Source organism: Euprymna scolopes, chromosome 41 (assembly GCF_053919585.1).
Source record: "Euprymna scolopes isolate OS-2025 chromosome 41, ASM5391958v1, whole genome shotgun sequence".
Classification (NCBI taxonomy): Eukaryota; Metazoa; Mollusca; class Cephalopoda; order Sepiida; family Sepiolidae; genus Euprymna; species Euprymna scolopes.
In genome coordinates this window covers 73513463-73538084 of record NC_136522.1, presented here as the reverse complement: position 1 = coordinate 73538084, position 24622 = coordinate 73513463, and the positions used below count along the sequence as shown (strand labels likewise).

The 24622-nt window shown below is 33.1% G+C and overlaps 1 protein-coding gene across 3 annotated transcripts in view; it reads right to left on the bottom strand.

The window, feature by feature from the left end:
* The window catches only part of LOC145266631 (arf-GAP with Rho-GAP domain, ANK repeat and PH domain-containing protein 2-like), a 277212-nt gene that overhangs the window by 98564 nt on the left and 154026 nt on the right, over positions 1 to 24622 (bottom strand). For all 3 annotated transcript variants that reach the window (XM_080122551.1, XM_080122552.1, XM_080122553.1), the window contains 7 exons: positions 21130 to 21192; positions 18788 to 18863; positions 16919 to 16971; positions 13379 to 13432; positions 10906 to 10986; positions 7945 to 8051; positions 4206 to 4302 (listed from right to left, as the gene is read on the bottom strand). In XM_080122551.1, the coding sequence (XP_079978677.1) occupies positions 4206 to 4302; positions 7945 to 8051; positions 10906 to 10986; positions 13379 to 13432; positions 16919 to 16971; positions 18788 to 18863; positions 21130 to 21192 (531 nt within the window). The remainder of the gene's footprint in view (positions 1 to 4205; positions 4303 to 7944; positions 8052 to 10905; positions 10987 to 13378; positions 13433 to 16918; positions 16972 to 18787; positions 18864 to 21129; positions 21193 to 24622) is intronic.

Sequence of the window (24622 nt, the reverse complement as noted above, 5' to 3'; positions counted from 1 at the left end):
ATTCTCCATTTTTATACTTACATGAAAAGGGGACAGCCCTTATCATGTAACAATTGTACAACCGGGCAACGCTAGGTTGTCAGCTAGTATATATATTTTGGAAACATCAGTTGACCCCTTAAAAAAAGAAATATAACATTTATAACTAATCCACATTTTATGATTTAACTCATTAGCATTCATAGTCCATTTTATTTTAAAGAGCTGAATGATAATAGCATTTTTGGCAGGATAAAAAGTTCCCCCCCCCCATAGCATGGTGCCACTAAGAAAAAAAAAAAGATCTGTGCGGTCTTCTTCAATGGCAAGGTTTTAAAACAAACACTTTTTTTTTTAAATGCTTACTTAACAAAAAGTTTGGTGGTTCTTTGTTATTCGAACAAAATTCAAAATTTTTAATTTTAAATAAAATCAATGATATCCACTTGTCATGTCGCAGTAATTAACATATCCAAAAATTATGAAAAACGATAAGGTAGAATATTAATTATTAATGAAAACAGTTTTCAAAGACAATTAGCGAAAATTGAGTTTTGCTAAATTGGCCTAAGATCTTTTTTAAATTTCTAAAAAATAATTACCTCCCCTGTTAAAATCTTTTTAGCACCAAAAGTTTTTTTTTTTTTAAACTTTCTTTTAAAACAAATATTTTTAAATTTAAACATTATAATCTTACTGCTCCCCTCTTTTGAAAACAGTTCATTAAATTCAGTTACGAAGAAATGTTTGCGTCTTTAATTCCTATTTAAAACTATATCCACTTAAAGAACGGTCCTAAAATCTGTTTTAAATTGATTTTCATTCCCTGAATTACCATATCTGTTTTTATAAATTTTATTCCAGCAAAAACAATAAAAAACTGACATAAACAAATTATTGTTTTTTTTGTTTTTTTTCGGTATATTTATATTTTTATCTTTAAGGATCAGTGCTTTTTGATAAAAAATTTGCAATAAGATAAGCGCCAAATATTAGAAATTTTTAAAAAATAAACAACATTAGATGAACAAATGAACTTTTCCTTGTTATGTTATGGACGTGTTCTATGAAGCACTTTGGAATCTGAAAACAAAATCAGTAATTATGTTGGAATTAAGAATTTTCAACAGAATTGGTAATTCTATTAGAAGCAAGAAAAATATTGCAATGACCTCCTATTATATAAGAGGCAAAACGGGTGCGCACGTTTGTGCATGTCCACGAAAGGCTTTTTCCGCCGGGTTTCTCGCGTCGGTTACTATTTTTGAGAAAAGTGTAGTATCTGTTCTTCAGATGCTGCACTTCCATTTCTCGTTCTCTTTCAGTGGAGGAGAAATCCTTCACGACGGAGACAATTTTTTGTTTTTGTACCTTTTCTCTACGTTAAAAAACGACCCTGGTGTCTAACTCTGCGGGTTTCTCGCGTCGATTACTATTTTGGAGAAATTTTCTTATACTTCCTAGATAATATCTTCGATTCAAAAGACAGACATCATCTCTCTCTATTTTAATCGATTTTTTATAAATTCTCACCGTCCTGTTCTTTCCAGTGTTTGTTTGTTTTTTTTATATAAATAAAGTGAAACTGATCGAAGCAAAGCCATTCAGCCGTCTGGGCCGGGACGTCTTGAAGGCAATTAGTTTTGATCAATGTTGATTTCTGAAAGGATTCAATTGTCAGTGTTTAGCCAGTTTAACGCTTGTTCATTTCTGGGCCTGTAAGTTAGTTTTTTGGTTGACATCGCTAAATTTGAACGCTTTTCACTTCCTGTCGTGTCGTGGCGTAGCGGTAAGATGTCAGGTTTTCTTTCACTTTCTTTTCCACCTTTATGTCCCGGGTTCAAGCCTGCCTACCTACTACCACTTTTTTTTTTTTTGGCTCAACACACACCTCCAAACACCCGGGCAACGCTGAGCACCCCCTGCTAATATTTATATAAATAAAACAGTAGATGCATGTATGTGTCTGTGTAAATATTTAACCAATACTCTGAAACTACTGGTCACATGACATTGAAATTAACAGAAAATAGTAATCATATACTACGGATGGTTTATAACAAGTAAAATCTTTGTTTGGATGGATGAATAACATATACAGAAATACGTTCATTTTCAACTTGCCTACATATTTCTGTTACTTTTGCACATGCACAAATTCACTCATAGCTTAAAGTAGTTTTTTTTTTTTTTTTTTACATAGGCATCACCACATTATCAAGGCCAAGAGGCCACTCAAGGATAAGGGTTAACGAGTGTACAGTAGAAATTGGACATTATAGTAATCATTAGTAATGAAAATTTGGTAAAGTTGATAACTTATATGGAACGGCTCATCAAGAACTTATTTACGTCAGACTTGAAGACAACCATATTGTAGTCAGCCGGAAAGCAGAAAACGGAAGACAATTCCACAGGCGTGCAGTTCTAAGAAAAAAGCTTTGTTCATGGAATCTACGTTTAGGTTTAGGCACAGATAAAGAGTGGGGGGAATTATTGATAGTGTTTACAGCTAGACGAGTGTTTCTAGTGAAAGTTTTGCGAGGGGGGACCATAGATTGAAGCTCAGTCGAACACTTTCCATGAAAATAACGATACATCAGAGACAAACTCGCAACATCTCTTCTGTGAGATAGAGGTTGCAGGGAGGAGAAAAGGACATCTCCTACGAGGCTGCGAAGTCTATTTTGAACTCTATCAAGGCAGGCCAAGTCCTTTCTAGCAGCTCCTGCCCAGATGTGGCAACAGTATTCCATCCTTGGACGTACCTAGCTCTTATATAAATAGAGAATAGCATCAGCAGTGAGATATCTACCGGATCGATAGAAAGATCCCACCATTTTTCCAGCGGCCTTGGCAACAGATTTGATGTACGTGTTCCATTTAAGATCAGGAGTAATGGTCAAGCCAAGAAGTTTGTCAAAACTTGAGGCCTCCTGAAGACGAGAGCCATTCATTTCAATTGATGTCAGATGTGGATCAGAATGTTGATGATGTAAAGAGAGAAGCTTGGTTTTAGATGCATTAAAAGTAACCAGTCATTCTTTACCCCATTGTACTATGTGCTCAAGATTTAATTTTAAATCTTATCTGCTGATAGCTCAAACAGTAGAGAATACAACTAGAGTGCTAAATGTTTTAGTTTTGATTCTAGATGATACCACCAAAGTCATTTTTTTTTTAACTTTTGAAATCACTACTACATATTAGGTACAATATAATAATCAACAGAGAATTGGTTCTGTAATAATAAATATAAATTAATTACGATATATTTAAGCATATTTTACGACCACAATCACTAATATAAAAATAACTTTGTAAAAGGTAGAGATAAGAGAAAGATGAAAAAATAGTTTTTGATTGTCAGCGTTTAACCAGTACAGTGTCTGACCAGCACAGTGTTTAACTTGGAAGAAGAAAGGTTATACATGCATCAATAAACGAACAATAGAAAAACTAGATTAGATGAACACACGTATATACACACATACCATGTTCTATGACAAAGACATACAGGCAGGCAGATACATAAAAGACAAGGCCATCAAACCAGATATTGTTATATGGAACAAGCCTGAACACAGTCCCAAATGATTTTGGCCTTAACAGAGCTGAACGGGAAAAGATAACAAAATATCAGGACCTTAAAAATGATCTAAAAACGACATGGTCTCTGAAAGAAATAAACGTTATACCGGTTGTGACGGGAGCGACTGGATTAATAAAAAAGAATCTTCATAAATACTTAGAAGCAATCCCTGGAAGACCAAGCTGTAACGAAATACAGATAGCAGCCATAAAGGGAACAGCATCTATTCTTAAAAGAGCCCTCGGATATAAATTTAAATCATAACAGAATCAAGTGTTAGCTCCAGAAGGAGTTAGCTCCCTTGATATCTTAAAACTTACTGTAGTTAAATAAAGAAAAAAATATATAGATAACTGTTACACATATACACACACATATATACACTCTGTTTACACACATTCATTAGAACATTTTATACTGCTGAACGATGCACAAGTTTAGACAGAGGTGTATATATATATATATATATATATATATATATATATATATATACTCCCCCAGTATACAACAAAAGATAGATATTCAGTTGTCAGCACTTATACAGCTTTTAACCAGTACAGCATTTAACCAGCAAGCACAAAAAGATTCACACAAAAACTCATTTAACGCAAGAAGTACAATGTTTCATACTAACTTCTGAGAATCCATGTTGTGTGTAAAGACCAATCTCGATGGCATTCTTGAGCGATTCTTTCCACTGCTGAGTTTCGGCAACATTATCAAAGATCAGGCTGGAAAACAGATATAAAAAATAATTAATGCATTTTATTATACCATCCCTATTTAAGTTAAAACATACTTATCAAATTATTATTATGTACATCTATATCAAAAACACTTGTAAACGTTTTTCTTTTTAATTTTTATTTCCATACTTTGTGGACCAGGCGCGAACGCAGACCCCACAATTTAAATGAACCACCATTCTGCCAGATCAAACATACCCATTCCTGTGTCTCGATACATCTTCTATCATTATATGTGATCAGTTTTCTATAGTGGTCAACCATGTAGGATAATAACATACAACTACCATTCTACTCACTACTAAGCACAACTACAGTAACTATTGAAAATATATACACAATATATTATATTAGCTAACATTATTATACGCATATACATGAAATAACAAAAACATAAAACTGTGACTATTCATGCATGAGAATATACATATATTTGTGTGTGTGTAAACATCCATATGTTTTATGCGTATATATTTGTGTATGAATATTTGTCAATGTGAATTTATATTTTTAGTGTGTGTATGAAAATATATGAATGTATGTCATATAGTCGTATATGCATGCATAGATAACTATATTATTTGAAATCGCCACATCACATATATAACTGGGGGAGTGGGGGGGCAGCTTTGTCTGGTCATAAAATACGCTTAAATATGATATTTTAATTTGTCCAGATTTCGTATATATTATTATAAAGTTGTGATTTCAAAAGTAAAAAAAAAACAAATATTTGAGTGGCATCAGCTGGAACTGAAACCAAAAATTTAGCATTCAAAGCTTGTGACGTTACCACCGTACCAACGTGATACGCATATGCACTGATTAAAATTTAAAATTAAAAATAAACTAAAATGAATGTACAAAATGTGTAACGATTTTTCAATTTTGACCCATTTTTTTTACCCCTTAAAAACTATCGAAGACCCATAAAATAACGATCCATAAAAAATCCAATTATTTGAGGCCCCTAGCGCCGCTCGTCGACTTTTAGTTTCGGGAGAGATGGAGTTTGAAAATATGAAGACAGACAGACAGACATATAGTGATACGCATATGCACTGAGTGCCATCAGCTAAAAAATATAGATGTTCACTAAATTTTTAGCACTAAGCACAAGTCCGACTAGCAAGGTGGTAACTTTTCCTAAAAACGCACAAAATCTATCTCGTAGAGAAAACTAATATGATTTGGTTAACTGCTCTAAAATGTTATGTCTCAGAAATGAAACTTATTTTGCATTAAATGAAACAGATCCTCCCTCCTAAATTCTTAAATTTACTTTTTTTTTTTTGTTTTTCTTCCCACCAAGTTTTTCAGTATTTAACACGTAATTGCCTAAAAGGATTGAATCTCATTTTAGTTTGGAGGGGTGATTTAGCTGAGGGTGTTAATTTATAACAACAAAAATATTATTAAATAATATTTATAAGTTTGTATATAGTAAAAAAAAGAATCTAATTTCTACAAAAATTCATTAAAATATAAGTTTAAATATGAAAAATAATTGGGAAAATGTTAGTAATTAATTTTTAATTCATAAAACACAATTTAAATGTCTTTAGAATAATATTAAAAAATACACCTACATTTGACAAATTTTCAGTCTTTCACATGGGTCTAGTCAGTGGAACATTTCTGTGATAAATAAACTACCCAAAGATTTCAATAAACTAAGAATCATTTTTTATTTGTAGTCTCGATTTTTATGGCTTTCTATATTCATCTCAAACAATCTTAATTTTGTTTTACAATCTGTATACAGTGATGGGAAGGTGGATCTGCCTTCAGGCTGAAAACAGTGGATTACTTTGACTGCCTAAGGCACTACAGGAATGTCTAAGTGTAAGTAAAACAGAATCAAAGTAGAATTGACGCCAAACGTTATTTCACACAAAGGTGTGAAAATTCACAAATTGATTCATACCTCATTCAAAAAGTCAACCGTTTTTCATACATCCCAATTTGCCTCTATTTGTTTTGAGTCAAATAATACAAAGTACAAAAGAAAAAAATATTAAAAAAATCTTTTAACTGTTTAAATGCAAAAGCTTACCGAAATAAACGTTTTCACAAATATGTTAGGAATAAAAAAAAATGAAACATCTGCCACGAACACAAAAATATTTCTTAGAAAACCTAATCCACTTGGCCACACTGACAGCCATTGCATGATGTTGCAAATTTATGTATTTATGGTAAGCAAGAGAAGACAATTCATGCAGATGCTGAAATCTTTTAGAAAGAGACAATTTTAAATGACCACCCCTATCAGATTCTGCGGTTGTTAATGTAAAATAAAAAAAATTAATATTTTGTTCTAAATTTTGTATATTATGCATCCGAATTCATGCCCTTTAAGATAGTACCAGAATTATTCTCATCCATTGCAGATTTCAAAAGTTTTTGCAAAACATACAAGCACATACATAAATACATGCTAACAGACATTTGCCCTTTATATAATAGACTGGGGAAGGAGGACGCTCTGCGTTTCCCAGTCATAAAATATGGTTATATAAAAAAAATCTTATTGTGTTATTAAAAGAAATGCCGCATGATTATAAAGGTGAGAATTTTTAAAGGTAGATTGGTTGGTTGGTTGGTTATTTTTGTTTTACGGTATATCAACCCTTTTCAGGTTATTTAATGCTGAATCCGGTGATTTTGAAGAAAATTTTTTTAATAGAATATATTTGTTTTTTGCAAGTCAGTTTCTATTTAACCCATAGTTGGGACCCTAACAGGTACTACCACTCCAGGTCAGAGTGGACCTGGGAGCAATGGCAATTAAAGCCCGCAAGCTGGGGCCTCACCATCGGATATAGTTTAAGGTCATATCCAGGACCCCCATTGAGGGACTTTTACCCTCTGCAGGGGGGGCAGTCGGCATATTCTAATGCCCCACCGACAGGGCCATTAAAGGTAGAAAACATTACGAAAAGAGAAAAAAATGCTGGACGCAAACTTGCAAAACTCGAGTTTGTAAGCGAACACTTCCAATTGAACCACGATGACACGTTATCACATACAAATTTAGCTTTTTAAAATGAAACAATGAATAGACCATTCACGCATGCACGATTAACAAACAGTGTCAAAAACCTGCCCCCTCCTCCTCTTCAAACAAAATAACATTTCTACATGAAATAATTGTCAATTTATCCTAATCTTTTTTAGTATTACGTGTCCGAGAGATCGATCTTATTTTATTCTGGTGTATGCCTGTTTGATGCAGATGACAAAAGTTTTTAATGGGTATACAAACACAAAAACAACTGAGAATTATATAAGACTGATTCATGTTTTTGTTGTAAATAAAAACGTGCTTCTCATCAAATGAATACATGTACATAAAAAACAAAGAGACATAATCATGTATATAAAAAAAACCCAAAGATATATATATATATATATATATATATATATATATATATATATATATATATATACAGGGTGGGCCAAAATAAGGGTCCTATTTTTTAAGTTATTCAAATTTAAAGATAGGACCCTTATTTTGGCCCACCCTGTGTGTATATATATATATATATATATATATATATATATATATATATAACAAAGGGACATAACCGTGTATATATAAAAAAAAACTTGAAGATTACTTACCCTACCTGGAAGTAATTAGTATAGAGTTGGAGTTTAGTCTTGGACATTTCTTTCACCGATGCTAATTTCATATCAAGTTCGTTTATTGGCGAACCGACTATAAAATCCTACAAGTAGAAATTGGTAAAAGAAAAAAGTTAATTATTTGGTTTAGCCATCATTTCACTATACATCAACCTCTTTTGGGTTATTAGTGGTGTCGAATCCAGTAATTTTGCAGAAAATTTTTGTGCATGTTAAGATATAGTCAACGGATCGATTTTTTTTTTTTAAATGTCGTTTTAAGCAAAAACAATATTACTTAACTGTCACGTTGAAAATAGTAATATGTCCAAAAATTACGAAAATTCATCAAGTAGAAATTTATTTATAGTTAAAAGTAATTTTCTCTAGAAGTAAACACCTTGAAGATTGCAAATACAGGGGACATATTTATCTTCCTTTTTGAGACCATGGTGATGGACTTTTTTGTTTTGTTACTAAAAACACAATAGCAGTTGTTCTACTCAATGAATTTTCGTAATTTTGGATATATTACTATTTTCGACATGACAATTAAGTGAGTACTATTGTTTTTGCTAAAAACGACATATTTAAAACTTGATCTGTCGACTATCTTAGCAAGCACCAAAGTTTTTATGCTTCAAGTTCTTTATGCTTGGTTTGGTTGTCGTGTAGTGAATTCTGTTGTTTTTGTTTCCAACTTTGCAAAACAGGATTGACTTTTGAAAAGGTAAAAGATTATTATTCAAACACTACTATGTTTGAACATATTGTTAAGTGGCAGTTTTAGTCATTAAGAACTACTTTAAAGCTTCACCGGTCAGCCATTTTTTGATCAAATTTCAAACAATTATTACAGTTTATAGATCACCTTCTCAGCTATATTGAGAAAAATAATTTTCAATTTTCGTTCAGTAAAAAAAAAAAATTATGAATTTTCTCGTGTTCAAAATCATAAAACTATGTAAAGAGGTGAGCGACACTTTTTATGACTGGTTTCCATAGCAACATCATCACTTCAGCAACTACTGTCACGAAAAGAGAAGTAACAAATGAAACAAAGAGAATGAAAGCATGAAAGGGAGATAATTGGGGGTATTTTATTGAAAGCAGACGAGTGCCGTACATTGTTATTACATATGTTTATGGGGGCAAAAAAATAAGATTGAAATTAAACAAAGAACAAGTGAATTTATTGGAAACCTGGAAAAATCATGGATAGTAGAAAAAATGTGAGCATGAAAAGTAATATGGTTAAGCTTAAACATGGAAAAGTAAAGGACTAGTTGTTAAAACTGAAAAAGAAAAGGACAAGATATTTTAATAATATAAATTCATAACTTAATATTGCAGCAGTAAGAATTTTTTAAATTCAATTTATAACATTATATAATCAATTGTTAATGCTGCAATATTGTAGGTTATAAATTTATTATATTACTGAAGACGGAAAGCAGCAGGAAATTATCGTCTTTACTGGTCTTCCCGAGCCTACAAAACTCTACAATTTGGAGAGCCATGGTCACTGACACTGTTAAAACAGCAGGACCGATGACGCTGATAATGATGACACTATAATAGCGAAATTTGGAAAACAGAAAAAAAAAACAAAAAAAAAAACTAGTACTTGTACAATTTAATCAAGACATTAAAAAATGAAAATATCGAGAAAAAAAAAAAAAAGGTTATATTGTACGTATCCGTTATGAAACGAAGTCCTCCAAAAAAATTTCACTTAATTTCATCAAGTAGTTTCTTTTTTACAGCGAAAAAACAATTTGCTATGATACCGAGCAAAAGGTTCGATTTTTAGGAAGAAAAGCTAGTAATAAAGATGGGGAGGGAGTGTCGGCGCTTTACATGGAGTTATCTCCCTTTAGCATGTTCAAATAATTCAAAGATGGCTGATTTCAACGCGCTTTCATAAAAATGTGTTTTTTCACTGTAAAAAAAAAAAAAAAAAAAAAAAAAAATACTCGATCAAATTAAGTGAAATTTCTTTTTTGGGATCTTCAGTCCAAACCGGATACGTACAATATAACCTTTTTTTTTCGATATTTTCATTGTTTTAATGTCTTGATTAAACTGTACAAGTATTAAAAAAAAAAAAAAAAATAAAAAAAAAATAAAAATGGTATTTACAGACTTTTTCAATTAAAAGCAAGAATATCTACTTAATTGGCATGTCAAAATTACTTAGATATTACCACGTTATTTAAAAAAAAACAAAAAAACACCCACACACAAATTTTCCATCTTTATCATAAAAAACATTGCCATATTTCTTTGGAAACACGTGACATGACAAGGGAACTCGGTGCTAAAAACAAAGCAAAATACACAACTTATTAAAAAATTGGCAATAGTTACACACTATTTACCTTCCCTTTGGAACTCTCCTCTCCTTTTTCTAGCCAAACATTTTATTTTCACTAATTTTCGTTAAAAAAAATGTTTTCTTTAATAATTTTTCTACCTTGTTTTTTGTAATTTTTGGATATATTCATTACTGTGACATGACAAGCAGAGATCACTGGTTTGCCTTGAAATTTTGAATTTCATTATTGTAGTGTAGTTGCACCCAGATTTATATTCAGTGAGCATATAATCTCGTATTGTTTTTAAAAAGAGGTGTAATGTGATAACATATTTACAATTATAAATAAATATAAACTCACTAGACATTTCAGCTGTTAAAACGTATAAAAGTATAGCCTGTTGATTTGGAATGAGCACTTCATACCAAACTTGTAAAGTAAATGTGGTATTGTGGCAACTAATCCCTAACTGTGCATCGAACTGATACAATAATACTCCGTATGCAGCACTTAATCATAACAAAGGTCCACACACAATAGTTCAACTAAATCGGCCCAGCAATTTCCGAGATAAGGTAGAACAGATAAATAGACTAAGAGAAAGATATTATACATATTTTGTAACCCGTTACATACTTACATCATAGCGTCTGTAGTAACACAAGATACTGTTCTTAACAGCCACATAAAATCTGCCATAAGTATCAAATTTCACGTAACCCTTAAAAAAAAGAGAAAAAAAGGAAAACAAACGCATTAAAATGATATTAAAATTCGACTCATCTTTTTTTACTCATGTTCACACTTAACAAGGCATATCACCACTTGGACGGGACGTAAGGGGGCTAACATTTCGGATCATGCCTAGGAGGAAAGATTAAGATGTTGGTTTACATTACATTTAAGCTTCTGCATATCAGTACAGTCAGGGAAACAGGTAGCAAAAAGGGAATTCCAAAGTTTAACTGTTCCAGGGAAGAAACTATTAAAGCAGTAAGCTTTCTGGCATTTAGGGACCTCAAGAGTGAAAGGGTGAGATTTTGTTGCGGGTTTGTCTGAGGTATGTACGTCGAGGGAGCACAAGTACAATGAGTTCATCAGAGCACATTCCATTAAAATACTTGTAAAACACGCACAGAGATGCAACATTGTGGTGATGGGACAGGAGTTCGAGCTTAGTTGACAAAATGGAACCTATTAGATTGACGACTTTTTTTTTTAGGCCCTATCCAGGTAGAGGCTAGTGGGAGATGCATCAACAATATTCCATACATGTTAACATCTCACACTGTTTGGATTATGCAAACTATTATTCTCATCTTGAGTGTTATCTTCATAACGTTTCATTCGATGTCACCTCAGACCTTCACGTGCATGTTGTTGAACTCTGGAATCTTTCTGCTGAACTTGAGGGAAATCTGCACGGAATTTCGCACTGAACCATTTCTTTAATACATGGGGGTAGCATGCACTTGTTCCGTCAGTCATGATTGGGTACAAGTCCTAAGGAGAGTAGAAAGTGGATTTTAGTTTTACTTTCAGCAGCCGTGTGACTCATTTCCCTTATTTTGTTCTTTAGTCCTCACAATCTATTAGTGATGTTTCTGACAAAGAGGGAAGAATTGCTGTTTCTTGTCAGAGTCTATTATTTATCGTGGGCAAGTTTTTAATCTTGAAGTTTTTGTTTTTTTAAACTGCTTACATCAAGTGGCTCCATGCCTTGTCAGGAGCGATTTCCAGTAAAAAACAACAAAAAAACAAACCGAGCATGCAAGGTCCTCTTCTATAAGTGAAAAATTTACTTTCACGATGACTAATGTTTGTGCAAAATTTAAAAAAAAAAAAAAAAAAAAAAAAAAAAAAAAAAAAAAAAAAAAAATCGAAGGAGTGATTATTGAGAAAAATGCAAACAAACGAATGGACGAACGATTTTGAGGCAATTTTACCATATAATGGCAGCTGGTTATCCCAGAAACTCCGTTCAGGCAAAAATTTACTTTCATCATGACTAATACTTGCGCAAAACGTTTTTAAAAAAATCCAAAGCATGGTTATTGAGAAAAGTACAACCAAACAGACGAACAGGAGTAAATTACTAGGTCCAATTCCTCCTTTGTCGGGGGACCAACAAGTAATACGCAATTGTATACTGAATACCACCTGCGCTGAGGATTGAAACTTCAGCCTCCAGAAGTGTATCATTCACAACTCAGTACCTTACCCATTATGACACGGGTTCTTGCGAATTTCAAAGTTTGCTAGAAAGATCCCCGAGTTCAACAAGATACACCTAAAGAAAGTTTGAGGTTATATCAGCCAATGGGAAGAGAAGTCCAAAGAATCAAAATTGTACAAAGAATCAATCCTCAAAGGTTCAGAAACATGTTAACATTTTTTTTGTCCTCAGTTACTGAAGGAGAAATCCTTTCAGACAGAGGCAATTTTCATTTTTGTTGCAATCCAGAGCTTTCCGACTTTCCCCACACTGCGTTTAATTCTTTACCCCCCCAAAAAAAAAGTAAAATATCAAGGTATGAACGCTGTAAGTTAGGAATTGAAATTTAAAAATTAGAAAACGTTCCAGTACTAGCGCATTTTGTGAATCAGATATTAAGCATCCGGTTGGGTTTGCTTGAAATCCGACATAAACCGCCTTGATCATAATGGTGTTATGTATAACAAAATTTACATTTTTAAACTTGTTAAACAATTTTTGCTTCTTAAAAATTTTCTTAAACTTATCTTGCAAAAAAAAAAAATAATTAAAAAAAATTACAAATAAAACACTGTTATAATCACACTGGTTTGCTCAGAGATGTAACAACAATCTCTTTTTGCATTGTATTCTGCACTCCTGAACATGTTGCCTCAGGACTGTGTGAATGAACATGTATCACTAATTAGCTAGATAGCTTCTGTCTATTGCTAACGGTTTTTATGAAAACAAAAAATAAAAGAGTTGTTATTTTTCATTGTTTTTCATATTTCTTCGATAAATGTTTTTTACCATCGGAAGAACTAACCCTAACCCTGAAATTATCGAATAAAAAACGGTGCAGAAAAAAGTATAGTGTCATCTTTTTAGCACAAGAACACAATAAATTAATACTTACGCATCTGTCGGGATTATTCATAAAACCACCTTCCAACAAGTCTTCGGGTGTTGGCTGCAAAAAGTGTTGAATAACAAAAGGATTGAATATCAGAAGCTGATTGGCTGAAGATTGCGTTGTGAAAGTTGCAAGAATTTAATTTTGAGGTATTATTCAAGTTTTGCACCCTAGTTTAACTCATCCTCACAAAAAAAATTAAAAAAAAGATTCTATTTTTCTTTTTTTTTAAATCTTTTAAGTTATTTACATGTATTTTCACACACAAAAATGAGATTCTATTTTTTTTTTACATATATTTTCACACACAAAAATGAGATTCTATTTTTTTTTTTACATATATTTTCATACACAAAAATGAGATTCTATTTTTTTTACATATATTTTCACACACAAAAATGAGATTCTTTTTTTTACATGTATTTTCACACACAAAAATGAGATTCTATTTTTTTTACATATATTTTCATACACAAAAATGAGATTCTTTTTTTTTTACATATATTTTCACACACAAAAATGAGATTCTATTTTTTTTACATATATTTTCACACACAAAAATGAGATTCTATTTTTTTTACATATATTTTCACACACAAAAATAAGATTCTATTTTTTTTACATATATTTTCACACACAAAAATAAGATTCTATTTTTTTTACATATATTTTCACACACAAAAATGAGATTCTATTTTTTTTTACATATATTGTCACACACAAAAATAAGATTCTATTTTTTTTACATATATTTTCACACACAAAAATGAGATTCTATTTTTTTTACATATATTTTCACACACAAAAATGAGATTCTATTTTTTTTACATATATTTTCACACACAAAAATGAGATTCTATTTTTTTACATATATTTTCACACACAAAAATGAGATTCTATTTTTTTTACATATATTTTCACACACAAAAATGAGATTCTATTTTTTTTTTACATATATTTTCACACACAAAAATGAGATTCTATTTTTTTTTTACATATATTTTCACACACAAAAATGAGATTCTATTTTTTTTTTACATATATTTTCACACACAAAAATGAGATTCTATTTTTTTTACATGTATTTTCACACACAAAAATGAGATTCTATTTTTTTTACATGTATTTTCACAAACAAAAATGAGATTCTATTTTTTTTTACATGTATTTTCATACACAAAAATGAGATTCTATTTTTTTTTACATATATTTTCATACACAAAAATGAGATTCTATTTTTTTTTACATATATTTTCATACACAAAAATGAGATTCTATTTTTTTTTACATATATTTTCATACACAAAAATGAGATTCTTTTTTTTTACATGTATTTTCACACAAAAAATTAAGATTCTATTTTTTTTTACATATATTTTCACAAACAAAAATGAGATTCTATTTTTTTTTACATATATTTTCATACACAAAAATGAGATTCTATTTTTTTTACATATATTTTCACACACAAAAATGAGATTCTATTTTTTTTACATGTATTTTCACACACAAAAATGAGATTCTTTTTTTTTAGATGTATTTTCACAAACAAAAATGAGATTCTATTTTTTTTTACATGTATTTTCATACACAAAAATGAGATTCTATTTTTTTTTACATATATTTTCATACACAAAAATGAGATTCTATTTTTTTTTACATATATTTTCATACACAAAAATGAGATTCTTTTTTTTACATGTATTTTCACACAAAAAATTAAGATTCTATTTTTTTTTACATATATTTTCATACACAAAAATGAGATTCTATTTTTTTTTACATATATTTTCATACACAAAAATGAGATTCTATTTTTTTTTTACATATATTTTCACACACAAAATTGAGATTCTACATTTTTGGGATGATATCATGCAAAAAACAAAACAAAAAAAAAAGTGGGGGGGGGTAAAAAGAAAAAACATTTTAGAAAAAAATATATTTTAATATTTTAGATTTTAGAAGACATCACTTTTACACACACACAGGAAACATTGACTAAAATAAAATGAAAGATAACAGAGAGAACTAGACACTGTCCTCGAGTATCTAAGATCTGTTTAGGGGTTTGACAGGACAAACTGGCATGAGGATACTTTTTCATACAAGCAAACCCTGACTAAATATTCAAAATTACATAGTGTTTGCAGAACAAATAAGATCTCCTTCGTATGGCTAAGCTTTTACAAGGAATGGTGCACCATTACCTCAAGTAATAGCACGAGGTTGAATACTCCACCAGACTAGATGAATTCTTCTCCTGGAATCAAGTAGGAACAAGAGACCACAAGAATAATATAATACATTTAAAATGAAAGATAGACATATTTGAATGATCAAATGAGGAGAGAAAAATTATATTCTCAACTTTGTTACTCAGTTTTTGATTTTGGTTAAGAACTTTAATGAAATATTTCAATATCTACGTATCTCGTATTCAAATCAAGTGTTAACCCCAGGAAAGGAGACGCTTGATTTCTGAGACAAATCAAAATTAGTTAAAATCAAAATAAACTTTGTAGCCTTGTGGGGGATGTCCTTTTCTCTTCCCTGCAACCTCTTTCTCACAGAAGAGATGTTGCGAGTTTGCTTCATCACTATTTTCATGGCAAGTGCTCGTCTGAGCTCCAATCTATGGTCCCCCCTCACCCAACTTTCACGAGAAACACTCGTCTAGCTGAAAACACTATCAATAATTTCTCCCACTCTTTATCTGTGTCTAGAAAAATGAATGTAAAATGAAATCCTGACAAATAAAATGAGACTTTTTTTTTTTAAGTTGAAAAAAATTGTTGGTACAAAAAAAATTACTTTGGATATAAAGTGGGGGATTACTTTCACACACACACACACACACACACACTCAAAAATAAAATAAGATTCTACTTTTTTAAGGTGATTACTTTTTAATATTTTAGATTTTAGAAGACATATCACTTTTATACATACACACATAGGAAACTTCTAAACTTTTTAGATATAAGGTGGGGATTACTTTCACTCACAAAAATAAAATGAGATTATACTTTTCTAAGGCGATTACATGCAAAAGGTTGGTAGTAAAAAAAAAAACTACTTAGATTTAAACTGGGGGGGGTATCATTTTTACACACACAAAATAAAATAAGATTCTACTTTTTTAAGGTGATTACTTTTTAATATTTTAGATTTTAGAAGACATATCACTTTTATACATACACTTATAGGAAACTTCTAAACTTTTTAGATATAAGGTGGGGATTACTTTCACTCACAAAAATAAAATGAGATTATACTTTTCTAAGGCGATTACATGCAAAAGGTTGGTAGTAAAAAAAAAATTTAAAAAAAAACTACTTAGATTTTAACTGGGGGGGGTATCATTTTTACACACACAAAATAAAATAAGATTCTACTTTTTTAAGATGATTACATACAAACAGTTTGTGATAAAAGAAATTTAAAAAATAAAGATTTTAGATTTTATATGGGGGGATCAATATCAAAAAAACATAAAAATGAAAAGTATTGACATAAGCAACATAAAAAGAATCCACTTACTTTGAAGAGTAAAATTGCCTGTTTTAACGTGCTACACCAAAGTATATTCTCGTCTAAAACAGAGAAAAAGGAGAATTATTTACTAAAAATATAAAATCAAAATTAGTTAAAATCAAAATAAACTTCATAGCCTTGTGGGGGATGTCCTTTTCTCTTCCCTGCAACCTCTTTCTCACAGAAGAGATGTTGCAAGTTTGTCTCTGCTTTATCGTTATTTTCATGGCAAGTGCTCGACTGACCTCCAATCTATGGTTTCCCCCTCGCCAAACTTTCACAAGAAACACCTGTCTAGCAGAAAACACTATCAATAATTCCCCCCACTCTTTATCTGTACCTAAACCTAAACATAGATTCGATGTACAAAGCTTCTTTCTTAGAACTGCACACCTATGGAATTGTCTTTCCGTTTTGTTCATCGAATCTATGTTTAGGTTTAGGCGCAGATAAAGAGTGTGTGTGTGGGGGGGGGGGATTACTGATAGTGTTTACAGCAAAAAAAGTGTTTCTTGTAAAAGTTTGGCAAAGGGGGGATCATAGATTGGAGCTCAGTCGAGCACTTGCCATGAAAATAATGATAAAGCAAAGACAAACTCGCTACATCTCTTCTGTGTTTTTATTCTTAAATAAGACAAAAATCTAGGTTGCCGCACGTCTAAACAATGATATTAATGCAGGTGCGGCTCAGGGGCTGATATTATTCCTCATATTCATAAATGACCTCCCTCATAAAATTATCTTCGAGATGGGTTGCTGATGACACCATCTTCTAAAACACATATGATGAAGAAAACGAATGAACACACATCTAAGGATACGGCTGAATTAGAGGAAGACTTCCAGTCTGTTGTGGAATGGGGGCATAAATGGATGGTAACGTTCAATGCTGACAAAACTAAGCTTCTTTCCTTTAATAATTACAAGAAACCTTCTCAACCACGATTGCCATGGTTAATGATATACTACCTGGAAGTAGTTCATTCAAACTCATCATCTTAACGTCCATAGGAAACATAAATTAGAACAAATACATTGAGAGCATTGCCAAGGCTGCTGCAAAGAAGATGAGCTCTCTCTCTCTCTCTCTCTCTCTCTCTCTCTCTCTCTCTCTTTCTCTCTACCATGCTAGAAAGTTACTTACGCCTGGGCAGGAGCTGCTAGAAAGGACTTATCCTGCCTTGATAGAGTTCAAAATAGACTTTGTAGCCTTGTGGGGGATGTCCTTTTCTCTTTCCTGCAACCTCTTTCTCACAGAAGAGATGTTGCGAGTTTGTCTCTGCTTTATCATTATTTTCATGACAAGTGCTCGTCTGAGCTCCAATCTATGGTCCCCGCTCACCCAACTTTCACGAGAAACACTCGTCTAGCTGAAAACACTATCAATAATTTCTCCCACTCTTTATCTCTGTCTAAACCCAAATGTAGATTCGATGAACAAAGTTTCTTTCTTGGAACTGCACACCTGTGAAACTGTCTTTCAACTGCCTGCTTTCAAGTCCAACGTAAACAAGTTCTTGATGAGCCGTTCCACTTAAGTTAACAAATTTACCAAATTTCCATTACAGACTAACCTAACAAGCAGCAAAATCCCACCCCTGCACTGTAGATGCTGGAAAGACTGCTACTCAAATAGTTTCTTCCCTCAAACTGCTAGACTTTGGAAATTCTACCAGGAACCTTCCTTCTGTGACTGTACTGACATGCAGAAGTTCAAATGTAATGCGAACAAACATCTTGCTGCTTAACTCCTCAGATGGTGTCCCTGCAAAATTGGTCCCAAATAGTAGCCCCCTACATCCACGTGGCACATTTCCTTGTTTAAGGTGAAAAAACAATTAAAAAAAAAATAATGGTTAAAAAGTTGCAACTCACCCAATGTTTCTGTGGAAAAAAGAAAATTACGATTTTTTGTTTTCAAAACAAACTTGAACTGATTCTTTTCCGTGTCCTGTAAAAGAGTAAGAATATTATTAGCTGTTTTTTTTTTTGTTTTTTTTTTTGTGGTGCTGGAGGGGGGGGGGGATTACTATGAAGTCTATTATAATGTACTTGTAATCTGGGCTGTGCAATCAGAATCTAGGAGTTTGAGTTGAATCTATTGCCAAAAATGTTTAAATTTCGGGAGTCAAGAGTCGGACATTTTTAAATTTCGGAAGTCAAGAGTAGGACATTTTTAAATTTCGGGAGTCAAGAGTCGGACGTTTTTAAATTTCGGGAGTCAAGAGTCGGACGTTTTTAAATTTCGGGAGTCAAGAGTCGGACGTTTTTAAATTTCGGGAGTCAAGAGTCGGACGTTTTTAAATTTCGGGAGTCAAGAGTCGGACGTTTTTAAATTTCGGGAGTCAAGAGTCGGACGTTTTTAAATTTCGGGAGTCAAGAGTCGGACGTTTTTAAATTTCGGGAGTCAAGAGTCGGACGTTTTTAAATTTCGGGAGTCAAGAGTCGGACATTCTTAAATTTCGGGAGTCAAGAGTCGGACATTTTTAAATTTCGGGAGTCAAGAGTCGGACATTTTTAAATTTCGGGAGTCAAGAGTCGGACATTTTTAAATTTCGGGAGTCAAGAGTCAGACGTTTTTAAATTTCGGGAGTCAAGAGTCGGACGTTTTTAAATTTCGGGAGTCAAGAGTCGGACGTTTTTAAATTTCGGGAGTCAAGAGTCGGACATTTTTAAATTTCGGGAGTCAAGAGTCGGACATTTTTAAATTTCGGGAATCAAGAGTCGGACATTTTTAAATTTCGGGAATCAAGAGTCGGACATTTTTAAATTTCGGGAATCAAGAGTCGGACATTTTTAAATTTCGGGAGTCAAGAGTCGGACATTTTTAAATTTCGGGAATCAAGAGTCGGACATTTTTAAATTTCGGGAGTCAAGAGTCGGACATTTTTAAATTCCGGGAGTCAAGACTCGGACATTTTTAAATTTCGGGAGTCATAGACAGACCAATTTCCCAAACATTACCTCCTCCTTGATGGGAGTGTAGTTTAGTATATGGTCATTCATTCTTTTGTCCATTTGGCTAGATATTTTGATGTGATCAAGTGAGCAAGAAAGTGATTCCTAAGACAAAAAATAGGGGCTTTCACATAATCGGAGATGAAGACAATCATTAATCAGATGGGGCCATATCTTGCTTGTCATAGTTGTCCTGTCTGAAGAAAAGCCAAAGAATGATTTGAACTAATTTTGCTGCATCAAACTAGTAGTAAGTGGATTTTGCATTTACTTACAACAACCTCGTAACTCACTTCCCTTGTTTAATCCTTTAGTCCTCACATTCCACGTGTGATTTTTCTAACAATGGGGAAAGAATTGCCGTTTTATGTGCCAGAATCTATCCATATAACATAAGAAAGTTTTTAAATAATTATGTTTATTTTTCATTTAGCTCCTTACATCAGGTGGCTTCTTGTCTTGTCTGGAGCGATTTCCATAAAAAAGATATCCCATCATCAGTGGTGAGATATAAGTATCAGTTAAATAAAAAAAATAAATAAAAAAAAAAAATGGCAGGCAAAACAAAAATCTAAACTGCATCTTTTATTTCATTGGTTTTCAGCATATAATCATCATCATAAATTGCATCTTCCGTTTCCAGTGCGTATTGCAAACCCACATGACTTAGTTTTTGCCATTCCGATCCAAGGCAAGTTGGTTGATGGACGCCCAACTGTTGAGAAATATCCAATCAAAAACAACATCTCTCTACCTTCTCCCTGGCTTTCATTTATGAGACACTCATAATAATAATTGCATTGACACTAATCACATTGACAGATTGGTTCTCATCAGATTACCAAAGTTAAGCAATGTTGATCCTGGTTAATATCAAATGGGTGACCATTTGAAAATTCTAGGCATTGTATGTCCTCCTTATCTTGCCACTGGTTTTTTACAACGCCAATTCAGGAGAGGTGTGGTTAGATATTGCTCTACTCTTTTGCCTTCTGCCATACCTTCAAAGCATAACAGTGGTCGGTCGTTTGACATGGCCAAAAAATTTTAGGAAAAACAATTTTTCATCGCATATAGTGTACAAGATAAGTTTTTAAGTATAAAACATTCCTGAGCTAGCCGCTTTTTTTTTTTTTTTTTTAAATCTTTAAGGTAACCTTTCTGATTATTATCCACAGATTGATTCTACCTAAGTATGACACAAGATCAAGCAATAACAGATTCCCATAAAAACAACAAACAATTAATAAAAATGTTACCTTAATGTCTTGGTCTACTTCAAGCATGGAGGAAAGTGGGACGATTCGTTTAGAAACTTGACACTGCAATGAAACAAAATCAATTACGTTAAACATGAATTTTTTTTTTTTTTTTTTTAAATCCATTTTACTACAACAGAAGCATCGATATGAGAAATCTGAAATCAAGGGCAAGTGGAGTAATCCTGGGAATGAAGTGGCACTATTTCTTATACTATGAACGTACTCCTCCGCCTACCCAAAGCCAAGACTTCCAACAATGGGACAAAAAACAGTATAGGAAGCAAGATTAATAAAAAGTTGATCCGAGGGGGTCCGGGGGGGGGGGGTCGCTGAGATATTTTTTAACTCTCTAAACAGAAAGACGCCTCATAGTCGGTGTCTCCTGTTATTCCCGGAAAATACAGGCTAGTCTTGCCAAGTTGATTATGATGCGGAAAGTTATGTTTTAGACAAATAAAAATATTTACATTAAATAGTTTTCAGGAATCTAACTTGATGGATGAAATGTAATTCTGGTATGTTTATTCACTAAGAATGTTAGAACATAAACAAAATATGTGACGAAGGTAGATCATCCGATTTGTGTCTTATAACATAAACAAAGACACGTGACAAAAACCCGGCAAAGATCTTTAGGCTACGTGTAGTGATGAGATAATGAATTTTAGATTTACACACAGGAAGTTAGTTAAGTCAGTCTGTAACTGGGAGTTGTGGAGTAGAGACAGACAATGGCAGTCACGGGAGCACTGGACTGGGTAAATGAACATATGTATTTGCGGGAAAATAAATGGTGTGTTAACCTCGGAACTAACGACTCACAATCACAGTAAATGTAAATATGAAACAGCTTGGTAATTTGAGTTTTTTGCGAAAGACATGGCTACATTTCAGGAGCACATCAGAACAGATGAAAATGTGATTCAAAATGTCATTCTTTGTCCAACACAAATGTAAAATATGTTTCTGTCTTTAAACTGTTTAGTATGTCGACACGTACAGATAACAATTATACACACAAAAACAAGAGAAACATTTATACACCAGATGATAACATATTGGAAAACGTCACACATTAAATAGACAACGCTTTAACAAGATAAAGAGACTCATTACGTACCAATCAGATATATACATTCATTATATACCCCAGTATAGAACATTACTTAATTGGTTGACAAATGGACAGCCTTAAGGAGAAGTGCTTTCTGACTCCCTGGAAGACCTCATCAGTTTGCCCTGTATTTAAGAATTCAGGTGATAAGTCATCTCCCTCTCAGTACAAACCAATAAGTCTCCTGTGTGTTATGAGTAAGTTGCTGGAATCCATATTAAATAGAGAAATAGTTAACCACCTCAGCAGAAACAACCTTCTTAGTGACACGCAATATGGTTTCCGCTCTGCAAGATCTACCGCAGATGTGCTGACGGTTATATCTCACAGGATTAGTGAATCTCTTGACAAAGGCTTCCTTTCTAGGGCAATTGCTCTTGACATATCAAAGGCCTTCGACAAGGTATGGCATAAGGGTCTACTTCACAAGATTTCCAGCTACGGTATAACTGGAAATGTTTTCTCAATCATTAAATCATTTCTCTCCGATAGGCTCATAAGAGTAGTGGTCGATGGACAAAAATCAGAGGCCTGCAGTATTAATGCTGGAGTCCCTCAGGGGTCAATCCTGGGCCCAACTCTCTTCCTGATCTACATCAATGACCTCCCTAAACACATACTTAAATCATTCGTTGACATCTATGCTGACGACACGACCATCTACGGCAACACATCAAAGGCTGTAAATGACAAAGTTCTCTCTGATTCTCTCTCCTCTGATCTTGAGCGCGTGGTTCAGTGGGGAAAGACGTGGCTGGTTACCTTTAATGCGTCTAAAACCAAACTCCTATCCTTACATCATCAACGCTCTGATCCCCATCTGGCATCAATTGGGATGGATGGCTCTCATCTGGGAGAGGCCCCGTGTTTTGACAAGCTTCTGGGTTTGACCTTTACTCCTGATCTGAAATGGAACACGTACATCAAGTCTGTTGCCAAGGTCGCTGGAAAGATGGTGGGATCCTTCTACACTCCAGAAGATATCTCACTACTGATGCAATTCTCTATCTATATAAAAGCCTAGTACGTCCAAGGATGGGCAGGAGCTGCTAAAAACAGCCTATTCTGCCTTGACAAAGTACAAAATTGGCTTAGTGGGGGATGCCCTTTTCTCTACCCTGCAACCTCTCTCCCATCCGTTGAGAGCCTATCCTTGTTTTATCGTTATTTCCATGGCAGGTGCTCGTCTGAACTCCAATCTCTGGTCCCTCCTCGCCAATCTTTCACAAAAAACACCTGTCTAGCCGAATCCACTGTGAAAAATTTCCCCCACTCTTTATCTGTGCCTAAATCAAAATGTGGATTCCATGAACAAAGCTTCTTTCTTAGAACTGCACGCCTGTGGAACTCTGTTCCGTCTGCCTGCTTCCCACCTGACTACAACTTGGATGTCTTCAAGTCCAACGTTAACAAATTCCTAATGAATTGCCCCCTTAAGTAAACACTTCATCAAATCTCCACACTAACGTAATGTACTTGCAATAACCCTTATCCCTGAGTGGCTTCCGGGCCTTGATAAGTGGTGACCACTGTGTAAAAAAAAAAAAAAAAAAAGGTCTCCCTCTGAGGCCAAACCTGATTCCTTGGACTTGTGGGCCAATGCTGTTTTTATACATCATTATAATTCCTATTCCAGTAGCCTCTTTTCAAGAACCATAAGCTTGTGGAATTCTTTTCCTGCTGTTTTCCTCCTACTTTTAACATAGGTTAAAAGTAGGAGGAAAACAGCAGGTACTAGCAGGGGAGGTGGGGCCCGGCTTTGTCCAGGCGTAAAATACGCTTAAATATTCATATTTTAATTCATCCAGATTTCACATATATATTATAGTCATAATTTCAAAAGTAAAAAAAAAAAAGCTAGAATCAAAACCAAAACTGTAGCATTCTAAATTAGTGACGTTACCACTGTACCGAAGTGACACGCATAAGAACTGATTAAAAATAAACTAAGATGAAGGTACAAAATGTATAACGACTTTTTTCCCAATTTTGACACCTTTTTGATCCTTTAAAAACAATTTTAACCGGCTAAAGATCCATAAAAGAATGGCCTGTAAAAAATCCAATCATTTGAGGCCCCTAGCGCCACTCTGTGACTTTTAGTTTCGGGGAAAGATAGAGTTTGAAAATATGGAGACAGACACACATATAGCAGTTTATATCTTAGATATAGTCATGAAATGTCAATTTGAGGAAGATACTTGGTATATTTTAAATTCTATGAAAAGTTTGGGTACAACTTTACAATAGTGTTTTTCAAAAGAATGCATTTCAGAGAAAAATATTATTATATACTTATGCATCATGCTGAAAGCAGAATAAATCCACAAATTATGAAAAATAATTCAATAGAAAAATAATTATAACTAAAAACAG